Source organism: Hemiscyllium ocellatum, chromosome 6 (genome assembly GCF_020745735.1).
Source record: "Hemiscyllium ocellatum isolate sHemOce1 chromosome 6, sHemOce1.pat.X.cur, whole genome shotgun sequence".
In the NCBI taxonomy this organism is placed as follows: domain Eukaryota; kingdom Metazoa; phylum Chordata; class Chondrichthyes; order Orectolobiformes; family Hemiscylliidae; genus Hemiscyllium; species Hemiscyllium ocellatum.
The window spans coordinates 68,688,994-68,711,384 of record NC_083406.1 but is presented as its reverse complement, the minus strand read 5'-3'; the positions used below and the strand labels follow the sequence as shown (position 1 = coordinate 68,711,384).

The 22,391-nt window shown below is 40.1% G+C and overlaps 1 protein-coding gene across 1 annotated transcript in view; it reads left to right on the top strand.

The window, feature by feature from the left end:
- The window catches only part of LOC132816933 (RPA-related protein RADX-like), a 96,648-nt gene extending 87,528 nt beyond the window's left edge, over positions 1–9,120 (top strand). The window contains exons 12-13 of the mRNA XM_060826957.1: positions 215–499; positions 8,999–9,120. Coding sequence (XP_060682940.1) covers positions 215–499; positions 8,999–9,120 — 407 coding nt within the window. The remainder of the gene's footprint in view (positions 1–214; positions 500–8,998) is intronic.
- Positions 9,121–22,391: the final 13,271 nt, after the last annotated feature.

The window sequence follows — 22,391 nt, the reverse complement described above, 5'->3', positions numbered from 1 at the left end:
TTTATCTACATAAATTAGCAAAGTAACATGGACAGTTATGAGAAGTTGGGTTGAATTTCCACTCAAGCAATTATACAAAATTATTTTTGGTTTAATCAATTGATGTTACACAAGATGTTAGTTTCTAGGCAGAATTAATCCTACAGTGCTAAAAGCTGTAGTATGCGGTAATTTAGTTCCTTTAAATAAAGAATATTTTAACATTCTCTTTTAGATATCGCTGAAATGGATGAAGTTCCAAAATCCAAATCTTTAAATTGGTCATGGGAAAGTTCAAAGTGGTCAGAGATTAAAGGTCGAGTGAAAGAATTCTTATCATTTGGCCAACTTCTTCCTGAAAGTTGTCCACAAAAGTTTGAGTATGCAAAAAAGGAAGCAATAATGAGCCAGCATAACCTCCAATCACCAAGATGTTCTTCATTTCTGCTTGAGTCCAATAATAATGCGAGAGATTTTGCCACTGCTTGGAGTTATGGTCACTATATATTGACGATTGTTGGTATGTATTTTTGGCTTTGATCAGTAAGAAATATTTGTACCTGAGTTTTTTTCAACACCATTGTGTCACCTTTGACAGATCTAAATCAGGAAATTGCTATGGATGTTGTATTTCTACCACTGACAACTGACAAGATCTTCGTTACTGATGCAAATAACACCACTTTTATTTCCATCCTGTCTGGTGGTTGTACTTCTGAAACTTCAATCATAAATGGTAATGTAAGTTTTTATACCTCAAGATGAATATAAACAATTCACAGTTAAAATCTATGAGACCAAGTTTAGTTTCACAACTCGTTCGCTTTAATGAAGGCAATGATTGATGTTCCTACTTGTTTATATTAATCATCACCTCAGAATTTAGAATCCAAGAGATTCATGCATATTGGTAAATTTGTATCCACAAAGAGCAATTGTACTATGCTTGTAAAACATATAACAACATGTGGTCAGTACGAATTGTTAAAGGTTTAATTTCAAATAAGAAATTAACTTCCACTACAGTTCATACTGTCAATTAACAGGGTTTGGAACATTAGCATAGTTTAAGAAAGAAGAGAAGCAAAGTTGGAAATCAAAGACAGAAAATTGATGAGCAAATATAGAATTTCAAGCAAACGAGCTAGAAATTAGACAGTGTTTCTCAGTGTTTAGTCATATTACTTATTTGCTCAAAGTCCAATAAATAAACTGATGAGGTGAGGGTACAGACCATAGATTCATGGGAGTGGTTACAAAAACAGAATGAGGCCATCATTCTGTCATGTCCATATTGATTCTCTGCAAGAGCCCTACATATTTATTCATCTATATTCTACTCTTTGAAAGCCACAATTGTATCTGCATCCACCACAATCTGAGAAAATGCATTCCAAATCAGTGCTACTTACGACACAAAAAAACTTTCACGAGATCATGATTGTTCTTTCACCAATTGCCCACATCAGTATCAAAACGAAGTGCTGGAATGCTGGGAAACCAAGTCTGGCAGCATATGTGGAGAGAAAAATGTGAACAGTTTCATTTTTTGGAAGTCACATCAGTTCACAGTCGTATTACTGATTCTTGACAAGTCTGCCAATGTTGAGGTTGCACAGAACATTGATGTGGCCTCTTCTGGAGTACTATGTGCAGTTCTAGTTGCCCTGGAATGGGAAGGATATTATTAAATTGGAGAGGGTTCAAAAAGATTTACCAGAACGTTGCCAGAAATGGAGGGTTTGAGTTATAGAAATAGGCTGGGACTTTTTTTCACTGGAGCATAGAAGGTTGAGGGTAACGTTATGGAAGTTTATAATTATGAGAGGCATAGATAAGGTGAATAGCAAAGTATCTTTTCCTGAGGATGGTGAGTTCAAAACTTGGGAACATACTTTTAAGGTGAGAGGAGAAAGTTTTAAAAAATACATCAGAGGCAACTATTTTTACACATGTCGTGTGTGGAATGAGCTGCCAGATGAAATGGTGGATGGAGGTATAGTTATAATGTTTACAACTCATTTGGATAAGTACGTGAATAGGAAAGGTTTGGAGGGATATTGACCAACCGCAGACAAGTGGGACTAATTGAATTTGGGACATGATTGGCATAGACGAGTTGAACTGAAGGGTCTGTTTCCATGTTATATGACTGTATGACAACAATTTCTGACCACTCTGGCCAGGCCCATCATGAGGTTTGAATGTTTCTATCAAATTTTGCCTCAACGTTTTCTTAGGGAAGCAGGAGTTCTCCTCAAATGTTTCCATATAACTCAAGTATCTCATCTTTGGAACCATTACAGGAAATATTTTTTACACCTTCTGTAAAGTATACAGAATTGGATATTGTACTCCATTTGAGGAGGAACCAAGGGTTTATGCAGGTTCATTATAGATGCTTTGATTTATAAAGCTCAAAGTCCATGTGCCTTTTTAATCACTTGCTCAACCTACCATACCATCTTTAGTCAGTTTTACACATATACCTCAAGTCTTTCTGACCATGTATTACTTTTAGAACTGTGCCCTATACTTTCCATTTTCTCTTCTAGTTATTCCACAACAAAATCTATTAAATGATTTTACAGGTTAGGTACAGAAAGGTTGTTTTCCCCTTGTGGGAGAGTCTAACACCAAAGAGTATTATCTCAGAATAAGTGGTCACACATTTACAAATTTCTTCTGAGGGTTGTGAATGTGTGGAATTCTTTATCATTGAGGACTATGAAGACTGAGTTGTTAAGTATGTTCAAGGTTGAGATAGACAGATTTCTAATCAGCAAGGGAATTGAAAGGTTATAGATGATAGGCAGAAAGGTGGAGTTGAGAGACCGACCAGATCAGCTATGATCTTATTGAATGATGGAACAGAATCAATGCGCTGAATGGCAATCAGAGGAACCTCGATTATCTGGCATTCGATTATTTGAATATCGATTATCTGGCAAGATCGCAATGTCCCAATGCTTGGCTAAACTGTTATCTGTCATTCGATTTTCTGGAATTCGATTAACCAAACAGAATACTCCCTATCCGTGTACTATGGATAATCGAGGTTTCTCTGTACTCCTGTTCCTCCATCTTGTTGGCTCACATATGTCACACTTCTTTTCATTACATTTCATTTGCCACCATTCTGCCCATTCGTCCTGAAGTTTATCACTCCTCCTCATGGTTCACCGTTCTTGCATGCTTTGAATCGTTTGCAAATTTTAAAATTGTGCCCATGAGTATTATATAATCAAGAAAAGCAGTTGGACCCCTACATACACCTGGAGAACCCACTAAATAGCCTCCGACACTCATGAAAACAGCCATTCATTATTAGTCTGTGTTCACTGTCACTCAGCCAACTTTGTTTCCATGCTGCCACTATCAGTTTAATACATTGTATTCAACTTTGTTGACAAGTTTATAATGTGGAGTTTTATCAAATCCCTTTTTAATGACTATATACACTAACCACAATGTTACCTTCATCAATCATCTCTTTTTATCTCCTTTTTAAAAAAAGTCATGTTAGTTAATTATGATTTGCCTTTAACCAATTCTTGCTGGCTTTCCCTAACTACCATAATCTGAATTTGTCCAAGGGACTATTTGTTTAGTCCCTGTATATCATCTCTAAAGCTTTCTCACAACCAATAGCTAAACAGAATGGCCTGTGTTTGCTGTGTTTATCCTTCTATCCTTGTTTAAACAATGTGATGTTTGCAATCCTCCAGGCCTCTGGCACCACCCTTGTATTTAATGCAGATTGGAAATTTCTACTCAAGCCTCTGCAGTTCCCTCCCTCACTTGTCTTCGAATCTTTGGATACATTTCATTAAATCCTCATGACATAATTAACCTTAAGAACTGCCAGGCTTTCAGATAGCTTTTTATCAAACCATAGCCTCAACTTACCCCTGCTTTCACAATCACTTTGAATTAAACATAGGCAAAGTACTCATTTAATACTTCAGTAAGGTTCTCAATCTTCACAAATAGATCCTTTTTGATTCCTAATCAATCACATTCTTCCTTCTTGCTACACTTTTACTATTTCCATGCTTGCAGAAGATTTGGATTCTGTTTTGTGATAGCTGGCCTTTTCTTATCTCTCAGTCTAGTTCTCTGATTTCCTTTCTCAGTTTTAGATTCACAGAGTCATAGAGATGTACAGCACAGAAACAGACCCTTTGGTCCACTTACCCATGCCAATCAGATGTCCTAATCTAATCTAGTCCCATTTACCAGCACTTGGCCCATATACCTCTGAACCTTTTCTATTCATATACCCATCCAGATGCTTTTTAAATGTTGCAATAGTACCAGCCTCCACCACTTCCTTTGGCAGCTCATTCCATACAAGCACCACCCTCCGCATGAAAGAGTTGTCCCTTATATCTTTCCCCTCTCACCTTAAACCATTGCCCTCTCGTTCTGGACTGCCACCACCCTTGGGAAAAGGCATTGTCTATTTATTCTATCCATGCCCCTCACAAATTTTATAAACCTCTATATGTTTCCCCCCGCCCCCATCCTATTCAGCCTCTCCCTAAAGCTCAAATCCTCCAACCCTGGCAACATCCTTGCAAATCTTTTCTGAAACCTTTCAAGTTCCACAACATCCTTCCAGTAGGCCCTCTGGATTATTTATTTTCAGCCTCCACTCACTTGTCTGATTAGCCTCACATCTGTCATAAAGCCCCTTGTTTTTGTTTTATCTTACTCTTTATTTACTCTTATCCCAGGAGCTTTAGCTTAGGTTGTTGTGCCTTTTCTACTTGTGGGAATGTATATGAACCTTCTGCCCCTTTTAGAAGACAGCTCATTACCCCAGGACAATTTTGCATGCCAAAATTTGATTTTGAACTGAGCTGAGACAGATGTGTTCTCACCCCACTGAGGATTGCCTGCTTCCAATTAAGTATCTTACTTTAGGTTGCTCTTTACCCTTTTCCATAGTTAACTAAATATAATGATGCTATTATTCCAAATAAGTATCTTACTTTAGGTTGCTCTTTATCCTTTTCCATAGTTAACTAAATGTTCTAATGCTATGATCACTCTTTCCTAATAGTACTCCAAAGGACACCTACTCATTCAGACCCACTTCATCTCTATTTTAAGTGGAAGACCCAACAATTTTAAATGCCTCCTGTAGCTCAGGTCTCTCCCAAAAGAGGCAGCCCTTTTCAGTATCCACCCTGTCTAGTCACATTGGTGTCTTGAATATCTCCAAGGAAGGTGTGTGGGTTGCCATATAAGTGTACAATTGGACAACTAACAGAAAGTGGAATCTCTACAAGTAATCCTTCTGATTGATAAGGATATGGGAAACCAATACCTCAACACTAAAGTCAAGACTGAAGCATTTGCAACCATCTTTATCCAGAAGTACTGAGTGTATAATCTATCCCAGTGTCATAGTAGGTCTCGGGCAACACAGATGCAGTCTTCAATCAATTTGATTCACGCTATATGATGTCCAGAAATTATTGAAGACATTAGATACTGCAAAGCTTTGGGTCCTGATAACACTACCTGATTAGTCACATGATATTTTGTGGAGTGAACTGAATTGGTTGAAGACTGGCACCTGTGATGCTGGGGTACTATTGAGGAGACCAGAATAGCTCCACTTGACACTTCTGTTTGAAGAAGAGTAAATGCTTCAGCTCTATCTTATTTCATTGATGTGTTGGGCTCCCCTATTATTGTTAATGGGGATATTTGTGGAGCCTCCTTCTATGAGCATAGGTACATGAGTAAGCCATTCAGATCCTTAAGTCTGTTCTATCTTTCAATGAGAGTTCATCTAGTGTTTTTTTTAATTGTCCATAATCATTCAAACTAGATGTGATGGAACTGCAGAAACTACAACTGATCTGTTGGCTGTTTAGGATTGGTTAGCTCTGTCTATCACTTGCTACTTATGCTGATAGCATGCAATTAATACTATATTGTAGCTTCACAAATTTTAAGTATGCCTGGTGCTACTCCTGGTATACTCTCTGTGCTATTCATTGAAGTAGGTTTGATTCTGTAGCTTGATAGTAATGGTATAGTAAGGGGTAAGCTGGGTCATGAGCTTGCATATTGGTGTTCACATTCAATTCTGCTGCTGCTAATAGACCACAGCACCACATGTATGCCCAGTTTTGAGTTGTTGGATTGGTTCTAAGTTGATCCATTTAGCATAGTATAGTGCCAAACAACATGATGGAGGGATTTTCAATATGAAGATCATACTGGTCTCCACAAGGACTGCGTGGTGGTCACTCTTACCAATACTGTCATGGACAGATACAGGCATATTGGTTAGGATGAGGTCAGATATACTTTTCCCATTAGTTCCCTCAAGACCTGCTGCAAATCTTGTCTAGCAATGATGTCCTTTATGAGTGGACCAACTCAATCAGTAGAATAGTGGCTAAGCTACTCTTGGTGACAGGCTTTGAAATCTCCACCTAGAATAAACTTTGCATTCTTGCCACCCTTGGTGCTTCCTCAAAATGGTGTTCAGCATGGAGGAGATTCATCAACCAAGGGGGAATGGTATGTGGTAATCAGCAAGAGATTTCTTTGACTATGTTTGCCTGGTGCCATGAGACTTTACAGGCTCCAGTGTCAATTTCAGGGACTTCTAGGAATTCCCTCCTGCCTGTACACCATTGTATTGCCACCTCTGCTTGGTCTATCTTGATGTTGGAACAAGCCCAGAGATGGTGATGGTTTTGTTTGGAACATTGTATGTAAGATTTGATTCTGAATATGGCTATATCAGGTTGTTCTTGACTAATCTGTGAGACAGCTCTCCCAACTTTGACACTAATCCCCACGTTAGTAAGAAGGATTTTTCAGGGTTAACAGGGTTGTGTTTTGTATTGTCTGGTGCTTCAGTCAATGCAAGATGGGATATTTAGTTTCATTCCTTTTTTAAGACTTTTATTGAATGTTTAGCCAGACCATCTCAGAGGGCAGTTAAGAGTCAGTCACATTGTTGTGGGTCTGGAGTCATATGTAGACCAGACCAGGTAGGAGCAGTAATGTCCTTCCCTAAATTAATGTCATTTCATCTAGAATCAATTTAATTCTAGAGTGTTGGTTAATTCATATTCCATCACCTGCTATGGTGGTATTCAAACCTGACTCCCAAATTTCTAGATTATTAGTCCAACAACAATACTACTATACCATTGCCTTAGCCAAATACCAATACATCATTTCTTCCTCCTCAGTATCTACCCAACAAATTGGAAAATTATGTGATTATGTCCTGTGCATAAAAGGTTGGACAAATCCAATCCAACTATTCATTATGTATCAATCTATTCTCGATCATCAGAAAAATGATGGAGGGGTTCCTTGACGGTTCTATTAAGTGGCACTTGCAATAACCTCTTCACTTACACTGAGCTTTGGTTCCTCCAGGGCCACTTGGCTCCTGACCTTATTACAGCTCGAGTCCAAGTGTGAACAAAAGTATAGATGCAGAGATGAGGTGAGAGTGACTGTCCTTGACACCAAGGTAGCATTCAACTAAATATGGCATCAAGGTACCCTACCAAAACCTGAATCAATGGAAATTGGGAAAACTCTGCTGGTTGGAGTCATACTTGACACAATAGGGAGGTGGTTGTGGTTGTTCATGATCAACCATCTCTGCTCCAGGATCTCAGTGCAGGAGTTCCTTAAGAGTAGTGACATAGAGATCTATAGTACAGAAAAAGGCCCTTCAGCCCACTGCATCCACACCCATCATAAACAACCACCTAGCTATTGTAATCTGTCCTAGGCCCTACATTATTAGCTGCTTCAATAATGACCATCCCTCCATTATAAGGTCAGAATTGAGAGAGCTGCTAACGATTACACTATGTTTCAACACTATTCTCGACTCCACTGATAATGAAGTAGTCTGTATCCATGTGCAGACAGACCTGTAACATCCAACTTGAGCTGATGTGTAGTGTGCATCTTATTTGTCAATAAAGTGTCAGACTATTCGTACCGTGTCATAACATCTCCAATTCAATAAAAATCTGGAATTAAGTTAATGAATACCTAACTATTGCCCTTTAATGTTCAATGGCATTGTCATTGTTAAGTTCCCCGCTATCAACAAAAAGGGGACCTAACTGGCCAGAAACTGAACTTTACAATCATATAAATATAGTAGCTACAAGAGCAGGTCAAAAGCTAGGAATTGAGTAACTCACCCTCCTGTCTACAAATGCCTGACCATAATCTACAAGGCAAAGATCAAGAATGTGATTAAATATTCTCCAACAACATTCAGCTTGACATCATCCAGTAGAAAGCATCCTGCTAGATTCACAACCATCTACCAGCTTTCTCATTCACTCCCTCCAGCACCAATACAGTGGTAGCAGTGTACCAATTAGAAGATGCACTTAAGTAAAGTTCCTTTTACAATACCTTCCATACCCATGTTCCAATTCCACCACCTGCAAGTCACACACAATCTTGACTTGAAATGATTCTGCTGTTCCTTCACTGTCACTGAGTCAAACTCATGGAAGTCCTTTCCAAACAACACTATGGATGTTCCTACATTCTAAGGCATGCAGCAATTCAAGAAGGCAACTCTCCACGTCCTTCTCCAAGCAATTTAGAATGGGCAATAAATGTTGGCCAAGCCAGCAAAACTCCCATCCCGTGAACAAATTGATAAAAAGAAGACAGCGAGAGCAGAAGGGACTATACTGTGCTGTACTGTTTATTGTTCTATTTTAATAAAGGTTAGAGGGCTAAGAGTGAAGATCTGAGACATGGAATAAGGCTGGATTTTCTTATTTAGTAAACATGGTTAGTGGCTAGAATGACATCAGTGCCATAAATGTTTCAGTATTTTTGATTAACAAAATGTAGTGACGTTATGGTAATGTGACTTTTGCTGATTAGTATCTAAAATGCACCTGTTTTCAGGTGCTGAACATGTCTTGTAAATATTATTTGTACCATTATTATATAATGTATACCATATAATGAATGATTTCTCTCTCAGGTCAAATCATGGGAACAGCATCCAAACTAAATGGAAAATACCTTCTATGTGCTTTGGATCTTTACTGTCATGGAAATGATCAAACAGAGGTCATTTTAAGCAGAGCTTATGCAAAAAGCTGATGTATGAGAAGCAACAACAACAACCTGTATTTTCAACAATACTTGTCATTGCAGGAAAATGTGTTTTATGTTAATAATGACAAAACGGTGTATGGCATAAGTGATCTTCTGCTTAAACGTAAGATTCTCTCCCCTCAAGTCTTCTAGAAAATCCAAAGCGTACAAAATTGTGATTTACTGTTTAATTTATCTTATATGGGTATTTGTATTCTTGCAAGTTGAGTTAAGGTAATCACATGGGATGTCTAATTGATTCTGTTCACTTATATGCAAGTTGATACTTTGATAATCTGGGATTGCCAAATTGAAAATGTGCAAGCTACAGTGAATCGACAACTTCCAATAAATGAATGTAATCATTTTAAGACCGTTCTGTAACATCTGCCTCCAGAAGATAGTGGCTGTCCAAAATGAGTCTTCATTTGAAGAAAAGTAAATAAATGTAAATCATCTCTTGCATCAAAGTTAAATTCCTCAAATGTTCTTGTCCAAGTTATAAATATGAAAATAAGTAAACAAATTTTCAAGATAAAGTTAATTTTTTTTAAACACAAACAACAAATATTAAATTGCACACATCCACATCAGTACTTTACACAATAATCAGAAACTATTGAAAAAAACATGGTGCATATATTTATTTATACAAACTAGTATGATAACTATATTGCAAAAAACATGGTGCATATGTTTATTTAGTATGATAAAGGCCATGATTTTACATAGATATTTTTCCATTTCCCCCAAACAAAATAATATTGGTATGTGGCTGTTTGTTGATATTTCCATTCACAAGCAAAGTTCATATGTGGCAAAATTGCAAAAATATTTCGTAGGAATTTTGTTTTTCAGTCTTGAAATTTTTTTTGACATGTTTTCTTTGGCTTTTCATAGTTGTGAGATTCTTTCATATTTATAGATTGAGTATTTCTGAAAATTCCATAGTTTGATGAATATTGATGCATGTTGCTTTATATAATTTTAAGACTCAGTTTACAACTAGACAGATTATCCAATGAATGGCACTTCTAGATGGTGCAAAGTGCAGAAAGAAAGCTGATACAATTTTCAAGTGATGAGAAGCAGCAGCGTGTCTAAAGATGGTGTTGAATGATATTAAGTAAAGTGCCCAGCGTGACAAAATAAAGAGTTGTTTTTATTCTGAAGTTGATTGATCTTCTTTGCAGCATCCCTGTTTCTGTGTCCAGTGCAAAGCTACAGCATTCAATGCTGGGTCCCTTGCTGTTTGTTGTTTACTTTAAAGATCTAGACATGGAGATTGATGAGGGCAGAGTAGTAGATGTGATTTATATGGACTTTAGCAAGGCGTTTGACAAGGTTCCCCGTGGGAGACTGATTAGCAAGCTTAGATCTCATGGAATACAGGGAGAACTAGCCATTTGGATACAGAACTGGCTCAAAGGTAGAAGACAAAGGGTGCTGGTGGAGGGTTGTTTTTCAGACTGGAGGCCTGTGACCAGTGGAGTACCACAAGGATCGGTGCTGCGTTCTCTACTTTTTGTCATTTACATAAATGATTTGGATGTGAGCATAAGAGGTACAGTTAGTAAGTTTGCAGATGACACCAAAATTGGAGGTGTAGTGGACAGCGAAGAGGGTTACCTCAGATTACAATAGGATCTGGACCAGATGGGCCAATGGGCTGAGAAGTGGCAGATGGAGTTTAATTTGGATAAATGCGAGGTGCTGCATTTTGGGAAAGCAAATCATAGCAGGACTTATACACTTAATGGTAAGGTCCTAGGGAGTGTTGCTGAACAAAGAGACCTTGGAGTGCAGGTTCATAGCTCCTTGAAAGTGGGGTTGCAGGTAGATAGGATAGTGAAGAAGGCGTTTGGTATGTTTTCTTTTATTGGTCAGAGTATTGAGTACAGGAGTTGGGAGGTCATGTTGCGGTTGTACAGGACATTGGTTAGGCCACTGTTGGAATATTGGTGTGCAATTCTGGTCTCCTTCCTATCGGAAAGATTTTATGAAAGTTGAAAGGTTTCAGAAAAGATTTACAAGGATGTTGCCAGGGTTGGAGGATTTGAGCTACAGGGAGAGGCTGAACAGGCTGGGGCTGTTTTGCCTGGAGCGTCGGAGGCTGTGGGGTGACCTTATAGAGGTTTACAAAATTATGAGGGGCATGAATAGGATAAATGGACAAAGTCTTTTCCCTGGTGGGGGAGTCCAGAACTAGAGGGCATAGATTTAGGGTGAGAGGGAAAAGATATAAAATAAAACTCAGGGGCAACGTTTTCACGCAGAGAGTGGTACATGTATGGAATGAGCTGCCAGAGGATGTGGTAGAGGCTGGTCCAATTGCAACATTTAAGAGACATTTGGATGGGTATATGAATAGGAAGGGTTTGGAGGGATATGGGGCGGGTGCTGGCAGGTGGGACTAGATTGGGTTGGGATATCTGGTCGGCATGGACAGGTTGGACCAAAGGGTCTGTTTCCATGCTGTACATCTCTATGACTCTATAATATAAAATGGTATAATCAGTAGGCTTGCGGATGAAGTGAAAATTGGTAGCATTGTAAGTAGCGAGCAAGAAAGTTTTAAACTACAGGACGAAATATATCAGCTGCAAGTGGCAAATGGACTTGATCCTAAAAACTGTGAGGTGATGCATTTTGAGAGGACTAATGAGGCAAGGGATTATGCTTTGAATGGTAAGAGCTTTGGAAATATGGAGGATCAGAGGAACTGTGGTGTTTATGTCTTTGAAGGCAGCAGAACAAGTAGATCGGGCAGTTAAAAAAGCATAAGGAGGGAGAAGATTAAATAAGAGGGTAAGCTAGCCAGTAACATAAAAAGACTAAGAGTTTCTTTAGATCTATAAAAGGCAATAAAGAGGCAAAAGTAGACATCGGACTGCTGGAAAATGATGCTAGAGAGATAGTAGTGGGGAACAAGAAAATGGCTGAGACACTGAATTACTTCGCGTCAGTCCTCATGGTGGAAGATATGAGTAATATTCCAAAAATTTGAGAGATTCGTGGACAGAGCTGAGTATGGTGGCCATCACCAAGGAGAAGAGGTTAGAAAAACTGAATGGCCTGAACGTGGATGAATAACCTGGACCAGATGGACTACATTCCAGAGTTCTAAAGGAAATAGCTGAAGAGGTAGTGGAGGTGATAGTGGTGATCTTTCAGGAATCACGAGTCAGAGAGGATCCCAGAGGACTGGAAAATTGCTGATGTGACACCTTTGTTTAAAAAGGGAGTAAGGCAAAAGATGGAAAATCATAGGATAAGGGCGGATCTAATTGAAATGTACAGAATGTTGAATGGCCTGGACAAAGTGGATATTGGGAAGATGTTTTCATTGATAGTAGAGACCAGGACCCAAGAGCACAGGCTTAGAGGTTGGGTAGAAGGAAGACCTTTTAGAATGGAGATAAGAAGAAACTTCTTCAGCCAGAGAGTGGAATTCACTGCCACAGAAGGCTTTGGAAGTCAGGTCATTGAGTACATTTAAGATAGAGATAGGTAGGTTCTTGATTATCCAGGGTTACATGGAGAAAGTGGGAGAATGGGGTTGAGAAACTTATGAGCCATGATTGAATGGCAGAGCAGACCCAATGGGCTGAATGGCCTAATTTCTACACTTCTGTCTTGTGGTCTTGTGAGATACTTTCCTTTAATAATCAAGGCAGTGAATACAAGAGCAAGGAAGTTATGGAATTGTAGATAGCGTTAGTTAGGCTACAGCAATGTGGTTTTCTGGGGTCACTACACAATGGGAGGAATGTGATTGCACTTGAGGGTGTGCAGAAGAGATTCACCTGAATGTTGCCTAGGCTGGAATAATTCAGTTATGAAGAAAGACTAGGCAGACTGGAGTTTTCCTTGGAGCACATTCTGACTGGCATAGACAAGCTAAATGGAGAGAAACCTTTTCCTACAGTAGAGAGGTTAATAAACAAAAAGGTACCGTTTTAACTTGCAGAGATAAAGACCAGGAGTTTTAGAGGACAATTGTGGATTTTTTAATCTCATCCAGTGAGTAACTATCTGTACCTCTGACTGAAAAGGTGGTGGAAGCGGAAACTCCTCAAGACATTTAAGAACTATTTAAATGAGCCGTTTTGAAGTGTCATACCATATGGCACAACAGGCTAAAAACTTGAAAATGTGAGTAGAATATATTGATGTTTGATGAGTACACCAAGTATGACAGGCTGAAGAGCTTCATCCTGTGCTATTTAAAAACACTGCAAGTTGCCCCTTTGCTTCCTCTCTTCTCACTGTCCATGGCCCTAAACACGCGTCTAAGGCGAAGCAGTGATTTACCTGCACTTCTTCAAACTAGTCTGCTGCATCCATGGTTCACAGTATTGTCTCCTCTATATTGGAGACTAAATACAGACTCGGTGTCCACTTTGCAGAATATTTCCAATCAATCTGCAAGAATGGACCCTGACCTTCTCATCTGACCTGACCTGGGAGAAACAAAGCAAAGTTAACAAAAATTCTACAAAGGTGAATCATTAATTCATGCTGTGTCTGGGATAGACTAGTAATTTAATTTGTGTCAACTGATTTAAGTAAACTTTTATTTTGCTATTGTGTTCTAAACTGTTTTTGAAACATTAAAGTCACATTACAAACTTCAAAGCAGCAAGCAAATACACTTACCAATTACAAAAGAAAATGCAAACACAGTAATCTGAAGCAAAAATAATGCTAGATGTACAGCAGCTGAAGGTAGGTGAAATATTATGTGATGTGATTACTAAACTATAAATTATGGGTTTCTCTCTCTCTATCCATTAAATAATCTAATCTAATACATCTTGTGAAATAAATTTGTCATTCTTTACGTTTAATTGCTCTTGATGAGATGGAAGTGAGCTGCCTTGAATGGAAAAGGGTTAGAATCCTATTCTAAAGAAGAGACACACTGTACCTGAAATGTTAACTGTTTCTCTTCCCAAGATGCTGCCAGACCTGCTGAGTTTCTCAACATTCTCTCTGCTTGACAGCAATGTTGATGACCCATTTTATAACTTTACTGATGATTGAGAGTAGACTGATGGAGTGGTAATTGATAGTGTTATATGTGTCCAGCTTTTTATGTACAGGACATAATTGGGCAATTTTCTGCATTGTCGGGGAGATTCCAATGTAGTAGCTGCATGAGAACTGACTGGCATGAGACACATCAAATTCTGGAACATGCATCTTCAGTACCGTTGTTAGAATGTTGTCAGGACTCAAAACCTTTGTAGTATCCAGTCACTCCAGCTGTTGCTTGGAATCATATGTTGTGAATCGAATTGACTGGCATCTGATGATGGGATCTCTGGAGGAAGCAAAAATGGATCATCCACTTAAGTATTTGAAACAATCTTCAGACAGAAATGCTAAGTGTTATCTTTGTACTGTGTGCTGGACTCCCCTATTGTTGATGATACCAATATTGTGGAGGCTCCTCCTCCAGTGAATTATGTAATTATGTGGCAGGATTAAGGCAGACCTGATAGGAATCAGCATTTCGACAATTGGCTATCATGTGTTGTTTACACTAATTGACATACAAGTAGACCTGTTGGTAGCTTCATCTGATCAACATTTTGTTTTTCGGTATGTCTGGCATGCCTACCTATACTGTTCGTTGAAGCAAGGTTGGTCCCTCGGTTTGATAGGTGGAGCACTCACTGGGCCGTGATATCACAGATTATGTTGGGGTATGTTCCTGCTGCTATTGGAGCTCTGCAGTGCCTCACTGATGCATAGTTCAGGGACGTTTCTGGTACCTTGGTCAATGCTGGGTTGTATATCTGATTTCATTCCATGTATCACACTTTATAGCAGTTTAGTATAACTGAGAAGTTTGCTTGCCTGTTTCAGGGAGCATCTATTTTTTTTTCAGGGAGCATCTAAGAGTTGATATGGGTAATGTAATTTCTGCGTTTCACACACTCTCTCTCTCTCTCTCACACAGGAGTCACACATTCTCACACACACTCACACACACACACACGCACACACACTCACACCACACACATTCTTTTGGTATGGGTAAGGTAATTTCTGTATTAAAACTGAGGTTTAATAAGTAAAGGCTAATTATGAGCAACTAGGCCATATGAGAACATGAACCAGAAGTCACCTCTGTTATGTCAGGAACATGGTAACCTTGGGCAAGATACCAAGGAATGCTTTAGCAGATAAATGCTTTAACCAGCAGAATTGTTAAAAACAATGTAACATTTAATTCAGCAAAATTGTTAAAATAATATAACATTTAATTAAAGAATTGGCAGCGAAAAGCGTGAAATGTTTTAACCAATGGAATTATCACTAATGTTTTTACATGTAAAAATAATGTATAAATATTAGTGCTGTAAAATCTTCCGTTGCGATTCTTCCGAAGCTCCCTTTGGAAGCCGCCCAAACTTGCAAGTTTGAAATAAACATCAATTGCTCATTTGTGTGTCTCTCAGCATTTCGATTTGCCACGGGAAAAGCGGTAGCCGGAGGGGATGAGGGCTGGTGCTGACAGCTTGGAGTTCGCCTCCTAGGACGGGACCTTGTGGACAGTCTCCCTTGAAGTCAAGGGTTAAAGGACAGTCCGCGGTCGGCAGAGTGTGGAGGCAGAACCCGGTTGATCTGAACTATAACCCTAGTGTAGAATAGTTAGCCGAGTGTCAGGGACTATTCTCCGGAGATTTAGAATACCTAGACAGAATTCACTTATAACAAATTTGGGGGCTCGTGCCCGGGATCTTAAAAAGAACTCCCACGGGAGGCTCTGAATGATTCCGGGACACTGTGACACACACAGATATTTGAGCAAACGATGTGAATAGGAAGCGCTCTTAATAAAGTAAAAGGTTGAAGTTTTGATAAGGTAACAGGTTGAAGTGTTATCTCGAGTCGGACAACTCCGTGTACGGATCAAGGTAAGAACCTTCTCTGGTATTTGGGGTTTTCGCAGGATTATTGAGAGAAGTGTACACTGCCTTGTCGACTCCGTGGTTGTGACAGGTAACCGGGAAATTAAGGGTTAACTTGGTAACCGGGATAAAAGGGTTGACTAAGTAACCAGAGTATAGAAAACAGGTTAGCCTGAAGACTAACCATAGGTGGCCAATGTTCCGGGTCGAAAAAGGAACGGGAAGACGAAACCCCGAAAATTCCCCCCGATAGATTGTATAGAGATTGTGGAGGGTGGAAGAGATCAGTTACAAACTGATAGTGTTGAACCCCGCTTCTGGATGGTCCCTATTATCTTTACATAGAAGCAGTATAAGGGGGACAACTGAAGTTTATTTTTACCAGCAGCTTGCAGTAAGACCGGCAGAGAGAGAGAGAGTGCGAGAACAGCAAGCAAAACATTTAACCCTTTGTGATTTGATTTGAATGCACATTTGTTTGTTGGTGATTGAATGAGGAAGTTTTATTCACTGGAGCTTGAGTTCCAGGATTGTTTTAAATGTGATTTTTATGTAAACTTAACATGATTTTTTTTCAATATGTGAAGTACAGTTGAAGTTTTAGTTCAACAGTAGGCTGTCGAAAAAAAGACGATAACTTCCATGGTTATTATCTGAGACCTTGGATTCGGCCATTAGAATTTTTTTTTTTTAAAAACTTGAATTGACAAATTATTGTAAGACAGCTCTGATTATTTTACGACCTAAAGTATTGTAATTGAGAAATGATTGGTCAGGAGTACCTAAGAAAACTAATTTTGGATCTAAATTAGGGTACTAAATCTGGGTGATTACAGTGGATTTCAAAATTGGGAACTGTATGCATTTTACATTTTAAATATTAAATACTGAATAAATGGACGTAAATAGATAAATATGTTTACAAGTTAGGAACAGGCTTTAAAGTTAGTCAAGCATGAATTAATAAATTGGTGTTTGAGGATATGAGAAGCTAGGAACATTGCAATATTTCTTAAAAAAAAAGGAAGAACGTAACGACTAAAGTGCCGATAGGGGACAAGGAGATTGGGTTTGTGTATGACCCCCTCACCAGTGGGGAGGTCGGAACATTTAAAAGGAAATGACGGTCCTGGTTGAGAATCCGATAGGATTGTCAGAACAAATTAATTTATTTTTGAGGCCCGGTCTGTATATGTGGGCTGAGTTAATGTCTATTTTTGAATATACTATTTACTGGGGGAGAAAGGAGACTTATATGGGGATACTGGATAGGAAAAGTGTTAATTGAGATTTTAAAAAAAACTAGTAGCAGCGCCGGTATTGAGCTTGCCGGACAATTTGGCATGAGAGGGGGATGGTTAGGGGTGAGGACAAATATCCCCTTCAGAACCCTAACTGGGACCACCACAATATAGAAGGGATAATACGTCAGACTTGCGAAATTTGATAATCCAAGGGATACAAACTTGCATCCCCAAACAGCAAAATTTAGCCAAGGTTTTCGACCTGAGGCAGGGAAAGGACGAGTCTCCCTGTGTGTTCTTACACAGATTAAGGGAGTCGGTTAGGAAATGTTCGGGTTCACTTCGTGACTATTTGTATGTGTGAAAGAGATGGGCCGGCCCCGATAGGATCTCCGAGTGTAAATTTGATTGTGAAAAATAAAGTAGTCTCTGTGGATGTGAGAATTTGTGTTTGTGTTATCATGGTGTCTGTGAGAAAGAATCTGGCAGAAGGCTTCTCAGCTAACAAGCAGTTTAACACTTTGTGCTCTGGCTTGAATTCATCTGTTTGTTAATGGTTTTATGTTTGAAACTTGTTGTTTGTCACTTGATTCAGTGTGCTATTTTTGATTGTAATTTTATGAATGCTTAACGTTATTTTCTTTCATGATATGATTATATTAGAACTTAAGGAGGGAAAGGAGGACCATTCATGAGATTAAGGATGAGGTAGTAATAAGTTAGAGCAATTCCAAATTCACATAAGGGGTGGTATTCACCTTCAGGAAAATGAGGTATATAGGCTGCCGATAAGGCAGGGGGGAACAGAAACTCTGAGGGCAGATGCGAATTAATATGGGTAACTTGAGAGTGAGTTTCAGGACGTTGAGACAGTAAGTAGAACCCCTGGTAACTTTGAAGGTGGGCCCAGATGAGAAACCAGTAATATTTTTAATAGATACCGGTGCGGGGAGATCTTCTGTTCCAATCCATCCGAAAGGGGCAGTTTTTCTGACTCGGACCTTGGGAATAACGGGGGTTAGAGAGGGAACATCAGAGGCAAAAATTTTCAAGGAAGTACAAGTTAAAAGGGGAGATGAAATTGTTCTAACAGAACTCTTATGTCTCCCTCACTTACCCTATGGACTGATGGGAAGAGATCTTATTATACCATTCGGATTACAAATAGGAGTGGGGGAAGATGAGCAATTGATAGTAATGGCTCTTTTGAATGAGGACCCCCGGGTGTGGACAGACCTGATTGCCGACGGGCTGGTAGAGACCTGCATGTCCAGTTTTAACTCCCCCATACTTCCTGTCAGAAAATCCCTCAGATCATGTTTGGTTTAGTGTGGTGGATTTAAAAGATGCCTTCTGGGCATGCCCTCTCCACCCCTCTAGTAGGGATCTTTTCGCTTTTGAATGGGAAGACCCTGATACTGGGAGAAAACAGCAGAATATTTTTAATAGCAGTATGTGGATGACCTCCTGTTGTCCGGTCGCACCCAAACTGACACACAGCAGGGAACTAATGATTTGTTAAACTACCTTGCAGTAAAGGGGTTGTGAGTCAGTCAGAACAAATTACAGTATGTGGAACGGGAAGTTAGATATTTAGGACATTTGATCAGTCAAGGGCAAAAGAGAATAAGCCCCGAAAGAATAAAGGGAATTGTAGAATTAGGACTACCCCGAACCAAGAGGGAACTCCGGAAGTTCCTGGGTTTGCTGGGTTATTGTAGACTCTGGATAGATAATTATGCTACTCTTACGAAAAAGTTATACCTGCAGCTAACAGAAGAGGTTCCGGACAGGGTTAAATGGGATCCTGAAGGAAAGATGCTGATTGAAACTTTAAAAGAAAAATTAGTTACAGCACCGGTTTTGAACCTGCCTGATTTTAATAAGGATTTCTGACTCTTTGTTAACGCCAAACAGGGGACAGCTTTTGGGGTCTTAACTCAGGAATGGGGTGGACATAGAAAACCCGTAGCTTTTCTCTCCTGAATTCTAGACCCCGTTTCACGGGGTTGGCCTGAATGTGTCCAGGCAGTAGCAGCCACTGCTAAGCTAGTGGAAGAAAGTCGGAAACTGACGTTTGGTGCACCACTGACTGTGGTTACCCCTCACCAAGTTTGCACTATCCTGAATCAAAAGGCAGGACGATGGCTCACAGACTCCCGAATCCTCAAATATGAGGCAGTCCTCTTAGATAGAGAGGATCTTAGAATAGAGGTGGGCGCCTGTTCAAATCCTGCTGAATTCTTGTGGAAAGGGGAATCGGAACAGCCGCTACAGCACCAGTGTACAGACATTGTCGAGTTACAAAGTAAAGTTCGGGAGGATTTGAGGGATCAACCCCTCCATCTGGGGAAACGATGGTATATAGATGGGTCCTCCCGGGTAGTGGACGGTAAAAGATTCAATGGGTATGCCATTATTGATGTGGAAGGATGGAGGTTGGTAGAAAGTGGACGATTGCCCAATGCCTGGTCAGCACAGACGTGTGAGTTGTATGCTCTGCACCGGGCATTAGACGGTTTAGAAGGTCAAGTGGGGACGATATACACAGATTCCAAATATGCATACGGTGTGGTGCATACTTTTGGGAAAATTTGGCACGAAAGGGGAATGATTAATAGTAGGGGGAAGGAATTAGTACATGAAGAGTTAGTAGTCAAAATACTGGAAGATCTTCTGAAACCTCAGGAGATAGCAGTAGTTCATATACGGGGGCATCAAAAGGGAATGGAGGTGGAAGTAAAAGGCAACCAGTTGGCAGACAAGCAGGCCCGCGTGGCGGGTATGGATAAGGAAGAATTAATTTGTGTGTTATGGGTTCCCCAGTTACCAGAGGTCATAGAAACCCCGGTATTTTCAGAAAAGGAGGAGGAAGAATTAAAGTCAATAGGGGGAACTAAGAATGAAATGGGCAAATGGTTCCTTCCTGATGGCAGGCAGTTACTCAATCGGCCCATATCAAGAGGGGTCATTACTCACCTTCACCAGTGTGGTCATTGGGGAACCCAAGCCTTGTGCGATACCTTTCTTAGGGTCTATGCTCACCCTGGAATACACACAGTGGCCAATCAGGTCACCAGGGACTGTTTATTATGTAGACGAGTCAATAAAAAAGGGAGTGAGACAGAACGCAACCAAAGGGGGTCGAAGTCCAGCATATCGGCCATTTGAATTTATTCAGGTGGATTATACCGAGTTTGCCCCAGTAGGGCGTCTTAAATATCTTTTGGTTATGGTGGATCACTTGACAGGATGGGTCGAGGCTTTTCCGACAGCCACTGCCACAGCCTCTCAGGTTAGCAAGACCTTACTAGAGCAATTAATACCCCGTTTTGGCCTCCCATGAGCCATTGATTCTGATCAAGGTAGCCACTTCACCGCAACAGTTCTTCAACACTTAGTACAAGCATTAGGTATACAGTGGGATTTTCACACACCATGGCATCTGTCCTCATCCGGCAGAGTAGAACGTATGAATCAAACACTTAAAAAGCAGGTTACTAAATTAATCTCAGAATTAGGTTTGCCCTGGACAAAAAAAATGTCTCCACATGGCTTTACTCCAAATTCGAACACAGCCCCGGACAGATTTGGGTATATCCCCTTATGAAATGATGTTTGGACTACCCTTTCCTGGGCCAAAAGGGGATCTGCCTGTTTTTGAATCACGGGATATATTTGTTCGTAAATATGTTGAGACTCTGGGCTCCGCTTTTTCTCGTTTACGCCACCAGGGTCTGCTGCTGCAAACACCACCTTTGGACTTCGCTGTACACACCATTAAGCCTGGCCATTGGGTTTTAATCAAGCACTGGCAGCAGCGCACTCTCGAACCTGTGTGGGACGGCCCGTTCCTGGTGTTACTTACCACCGAAACCGCTATCCGCACGGCAGAGAAGGGGTGGACTCACTACAAGCGTGTCAAAGGTCCGGTTCCCTCTCCAGCTGAGAAAAAGGTCTGGACTGTCGAACCAGCGCGGGACCCGCTGAAACTTAGACTGAAGAAACTTTGATTAACTGATTATACTATGGAGACGCGAGTGCGGGGACTGTTTCTTCAGAACTGTATGTTAACTTTGTTTTGCGTTTTAATATAATGTCTAAGTTCCTAGCACTAGTCAGAATTATGCTGTTATTCCTGTTACTTCTAAGATTTGCTCATATATCTTTTTCCTTTGATGTGTTAATGATTTCTGTTTCGGAATTTCCACAAGTTATAAAGGTCGATGTTTGCAGCATAGTAGAATGCCCAGATGTAAAATTTCAAAGAGAATATCTTTCCTCAAAAATATCTCTTCACACTGTTCCAGATGTAAGGTATGGGTCGGAAGAACCACCGCCTGGCATTACTATTCATAGAGCCCCCTTTAGCCCAGCCTTAAATTGTTTTGACAGGAAGTGTCATCCGATATATATATATCACCATTAAAAATGCTTCCTCTGAAGACTCATTTCCCCGTAAAAATGGGTCCCAGCTCCTTAGTGAAGATTTAAAGATAGTGATGACAGGGTATGGGAAGCGTTTTGTGGGCTGCTGTTTTCGAATTGGCGTCAGACGGAGACAGCCTTTGGGATTCCTTGATTCTAAACTGCAACCTTTAAACCCTTCCACTGATCCGAAATCACTAAAAATTATAGAGGTAAAAGACTTGAGACAGACTCTTGAAATAGAAACGGGATACGGAGATGCAAATGCCTGGGTTGAATGGGTTAAATATACTGTTAAAAGCCTGAACAAAAGCAATTGCTATGCATGTACCTCCGGTAGGGCAGTGTCTCAGGTGGTTCCCTTTCCGCTCGGGTGGGAGCGAAACAAACAGGGCATGGAATGTATGATAGCCCTATATCAGGATGAGACTGCATGGAATAATTCGAATTGTACCTCCCTGTCTTTGATGTTTGATGTTCCCTCCTTTGGAGAAACGAAAGACACAAGCTCCCCCTGTATTTTCGGCTGCTGTTGGAAACCACACGTCGTGTGTGCATAGACAAGGTCGATCTAGCGATTTGGGGGAGCTGAGATTGTGTTCAGCAATTAAAAACGTTACTGAAGCGGAGGAAGGAAGAAACTACTCAGCTTTAAATGTTCCCCGAGCGGATCTGTGGTGGT